Source organism: Branchiostoma belcheri, unplaced genomic scaffold (genome assembly GCF_001625305.1).
Source record: "Branchiostoma belcheri isolate BF01 breed outbred unplaced genomic scaffold, Haploidv18h27 scaffold469, whole genome shotgun sequence".
Taxonomy (NCBI): domain Eukaryota; kingdom Metazoa; phylum Chordata; class Leptocardii; order Amphioxiformes; family Branchiostomatidae; genus Branchiostoma; species Branchiostoma belcheri.
The window spans coordinates 17,916-22,689 of record NW_017804097.1 but is presented as its reverse complement, the minus strand read 5'-3'; the positions used below and the strand labels follow the sequence as shown (position 1 = coordinate 22,689).

At 38.6% G+C, this 4,774-nt stretch overlaps 1 protein-coding gene and 1 pseudogene across 1 annotated transcript; one reads left to right on the top strand and one right to left on the bottom strand.

The window, feature by feature from the left end:
- Positions 1 to 4,774, top strand: part of LOC109479102 — a 43,173-nt pseudogene that overhangs the window by 22,835 nt on the left and 15,564 nt on the right.
- Positions 3,334 to 4,773, bottom strand: LOC109479103 (zinc finger protein 84-like). Its single transcript, XM_019780976.1, has 2 exons — positions 3,975 to 4,773; positions 3,334 to 3,875 (listed from the first exon to the last, which is right to left on the bottom strand). The coding sequence occupies exons 1-2, from the start codon at positions 4,771 to 4,773 to the stop codon at positions 3,484 to 3,486; spliced, it is 1,191 nt and encodes a 396-aa protein (XP_019636535.1). The 3' UTR covers positions 3,334 to 3,483.

The window sequence follows — 4,774 nt, the reverse complement described above, 5'->3', positions numbered from 1 at the left end:
CGCCGTACATATAGACACGGACCGTAGTAAACTTCGGGTAGGTTGTTGACTGAGAAGTTATGGGTTCCAGGCTGATAACGAAAGAATCGTTAAATCTAAAGGAAACTAAAATAGTCCACAGTTACCCAGTATTATGGTCTTTCTCCGTTTGAAAAAGGTTTTATCTGTCTCGAGTTGAACATATTCTATGACTTCTAAATGTTCAGGCACTCAGTACATACATCGCCGTACATATAGACACGGACCGTAGTAAACTTCGGGTAGGTTGTTGACTGAGAAGTTATGGGTTCCAGGCTGATAACGAAAGAATCGTTTAATCTAAAGGAAAACTAAAATAGTCCACAGTTACCCAGTATTATGGTCTTTCTCCGTTTGAAAAATGTTTTATCTGTCTCGAGTTAAACATAATATATGAGTTCTAAATGTTCAGGAACTCAGTACATACAGCGCTGAACGAATTGACACGGATTCCTGTAGCTTAACGACGCCTATACTATTTACGTCGGAAAGTTTGTTTATAGAACGAGGAAAGGAACCGTAATACAATGGACTATGTTTTTGGAAAGCCAATATAAACATATAGAATGGACTAATAATATGTTGTTGCATTTTCCGCTCTCAAGTAAGTGTGAAAAACATGGCGATTGCTACAATTTAGGGAAAACTTTACGACGGTACTAAGGAAAAGACGAAGAAACGCAACATTTCCTGCAGCTTAACGACGCCTATACTGTATAGGGGAGATTTCTCTCGGTCGGCGGAAAGCTTGTTTATAGAAGGAGGAAAGGAACCGTAATACTGTGTTTTTGGAAAGCCAGACATAAACATATAGAATGGACTTGGCATGGTGTTGTTATATTTGGTCGCTCCCAAATATGTGTAAAAAACATGGCGATTGCTTCAATTTAGGGAAAACTTGGCGACGGTAGGAAAGACAAAGAAACGCAACATTTCCTGCAGCTAAACGACGCCTATAGAAATGACTAGGCATAATAATGTTAGATTTTGCGGCGATTCAGCGAGAAATCATGGAAGATATCTAATATTTCAGGTAAAACAAAATATGAAAAAGCATATAAAATGCTTGTGTTCAGTCGCGCGAGGTTGGTAAGGACTTTATTCATAATAATCAAAAAGATCATATGGCTTTGAGATGCCTCTAGTTACAAAAAGTAACTCATTACCGCAATGCTTTCTTTACATTACATTTAAGTCCATGTAAAGCTTACGGAAAGAAACACGTTATATTAACGTGACATTTACACATGTGGAAAGGTTACGGAAAGGCGATATTTCCCTTTCAGTTGCCTTTCCGATGTCGTAAAGTCTGCTTAAATATTTCGCCGCCTTTAATACCTCTTAACGCAGTTCGTAAAGTTGGCTTAAATATGCGTTTTCGTGCTGTGCGTTTGACAATTAGAAGTGAACCACATAAGAAGAAACAGCTCATACATAACATTTCATAACCATAAAATTCAGATGCTGAAGTAGACCTTTTGCCTGTCTCGCAAACTGGGCATAAAATCCAAATGTTACTTGTACTAGACTTACACAAGACAAGTGTTAAAGTTTGCAATGATGTTTCAGAAAACGTAGATGACTATTTCAAGAGAAATGTTATATTTTCTAATTATTCCTTCTGTTGGTTTCTTTAGTCATCATAAAGTAACAATAAAGAATCTAAATATTAATATTCAAGCAACAAGCTTCAAACACGTACATTATTTAGAGTAAGTTGATTAAGAAACACAAGTGGACAGTTATGGTATTTTAGAAATAGCCAGAGGGATTTTTCAGAGATACTATATTTGGAAGGTGCAAAAGAATTAAAAAAAAAAGAGAAAACAACCGTGCGGTAGGACGATAACAACTTTACATGTCTCTCAAGACCTCATGGAATCAGTACAGACATAGCGTTTTACATTGAATCAGTTAAATAGATACTGAGTCTGGGATGGCAATCGTTTACAGCGTAAGGTCTATCAATATACATTGTATATTAAAATAACAACCTTTTATAGGGATGACAACCTTTAATAGGGTAAGCATTGTTATATATTTTAAAAACCTTAACTGGGTTTTCTTTTCATTGTGAGATCACTAAAAGTAACATACAGCAATACAGTTGATGACATCCAAGGCAAGCCGTAAAGTCATGCTCATGTAAAATGGGAGAAAAATCACATCATTGCAGAAGAAATAGCACACACACTGCAAATGGCTTACAATGTATTTTTCTAAGAAGATACAAGAAAAAAAATCCACAATGTGTGACGTTATGGAGCTGGTCGGAGTTTCATCTCAGTGCGCTTCAGGGAGTAGTTATGACCCTTCCAGTGGTACCAATGGACGCCGTCGTCGTTACCCTCATGAGTACCCAGGTGGTACAGGCCGTTCAGGTTGGATTGGTGGCAAGCGTAGTACCACCACGCACCTTTGAACCTCTGAGCACAGCTTGTATGGTACTCCTCGTTCTTCCTGTCCTTGGTACTGAATGGTTTCCCGTCATGGTACGTCAAGCTGTCTCCTGTGACAAAAAAAGACATTTATACTCTCTATCTCCATAACAAGACGAGGTATTCTTTTTGTTGATGCGTGTTGGCAGTAGTTATTCCATTAATGATATCGCAATGAATGCGTGTTATATCAAACATTTTAATCAAATAGTCTTTTTCAGCAAGTCTTTGAACAGTCAATAATATAAATTTTGTATACATATTTATTATACATATACATATATATATATATATATAGAGAGAGAGAGAGAGAGAGAGAGAGAGAAGAGAGAGAGAGNTGAATTATTAATTAAATGTTCCATGTAATTGGGACCTGAATTGCTCTGACAATTACATAATCGATTAATAAAATCATTATACGTCATTAATTATTAATGTAAGATACGTTCATTTAAAATACCAGGTTTACACATAAATTACAGGCAGGATAAAAGAGTCTTTGAACAGTAAAATACATAAGTGGCAATCTCAGTTCTCATTCAGTACTCGCACGATATGTGGTATTGCATTGTTTTTAAATCGTTCAGTTCTGGCAGTGACAGTGTTTAGTTTGTGGCTAGATCTAGTGTATCGCTGGTCTCTCCTCGAGTATCTAGAATGGTTAAAAACAGTAAACTTGGTGGTATTGATCGGATAATGTACATGCAAAAAAGCAACAAAACGTAAACTTCATGCTCAAGGTACATAACGTTTTATTTGAAAATTTCTATAGATACATCCTCTTAAAAGAAATGCAAAACAAACAGGATTTTTTTCGTCTACATTTTCACTGGCGTAAAATTACATTCTACTGTTGGAAACTATTTAAGCACATCGGTCATTTTACACTTCTGCTAATCACTACAATCCAAGTTTAAAGAGCTGAATATTAGACAAAAGTTTAACTTATAATAATTGTGTACGCAAAATCTTCTCATCAGTATAGTTTGTCTCTATTGATATCAATACTGATGCCACTACGAGATGGTCACAGTTGCGGAGTTGGTGCCTTCGTGTGAATTTTCATATGTTGAGTTAGGGCAGCCTTAGAGGCTGAAGAATAGCTACACTGGTCACACTTGTAGGGCTTTTCTGATGTATGACCTTTCATATGCTTGGATATGTCTGACCTGTAAGCTGTTCTGTACCCACACTCCCCACACATGTAGGGTTTCTCACCGGTATGTCTTGCTTTATGATCATCTAAGGTGGATTTCCGTGCTGCAGAATAGCTACACTGGTAGGGCTTTTCTCCCGTATGGGTTCTCATATGTCGGGATAAGTCAGACTGTTTAGCTGTACTGTATCCACACTCCCCACACATGTAGGGTTTCTCACCGGTGTGTGACATTAGATGTAGGGCCAAAGTAGATTTCTGTGCTGCAGAATAGTCACACTGGTCACACTTGTAGGGTTTTTCTCCTGTATGGCCTTTCATATGTATGGATAACTGAGACTTGTAATCCGCCCTGTACCCACACTCCTCACACATGTAGGGTTTCTCACCGGTGTGTTTTGCAAGATGTTTGTCCAAAGCATATTTCCATGCTGCAGAATAGTCACACTGGTCACACCTGTAAGGTTTTTCTCCTGTATGGGTTCTCATATGTTTGGATAAGTCAAACTTTCTAGCTGTCCTGTACCCACACCCCCCACACATGTAGGGTTTCTCACCGGTGTGTTTTGCTAGATGTTGTTCCAAAGCAGATTTCCATGCTGCAGAATAGTCACAATGGTCACACTTGTAGGGTTTTTCTCCTGTATGGGTTCTCATATGTCGGGATAAGTGAGACTTTCTAGCTGTCCTGTACCCACACTCCCCACACATGTAGGGTTTCTCACCAGAGTGTCTTGCTAGATGTTGTTCCAAAGCAGATTTCCATGTTGTAGAATAGACACACTGGTCACACTTGTAGGGTTTTTCTCCTGTGTGAGTTCTCATGTGTACAGATAAGTGAGACTTGCGAGTTGTCCTGTACCCACACTCCCCACACATGTAGGGTTTCCTACCAGTATATTTGACTAGATGTTGGTCTAAATTGTGTTTCAGTGCTGCAGAATAGTCACACTGGTCACACTTGTAGGGTCTTTCTCCTGTATGGGTTCTCATATGTTTAGATAAGTCAGACTTTTGAGCTGTCCTGTACCCACACTCCCCACACATGTAGGGTTTCTCACCGGTGTGTTTTGCTACATGGATGTTCAAGTCAGATTTCTGTGCTGCAGAATAGTCGCACTGGTCACACTTGTAGGGTTTTTCTCCTGTATGGGTTCTCATA

Coding starts and splice junctions, on each gene's coding strand:
- LOC109479103 (XM_019780976.1), bottom strand. CDS start 4,773: ATGAGAACCCATACAGGAGAAAAACCCTACAAGTGTGACCAGTGCGAC. Junction 3,876..3,974: donor ACCCTACATGTGTGAGGAGT/GTGGGTACAGGG, acceptor ACTATTCTGCAG/CACAGAAATCTACTTTGGCC.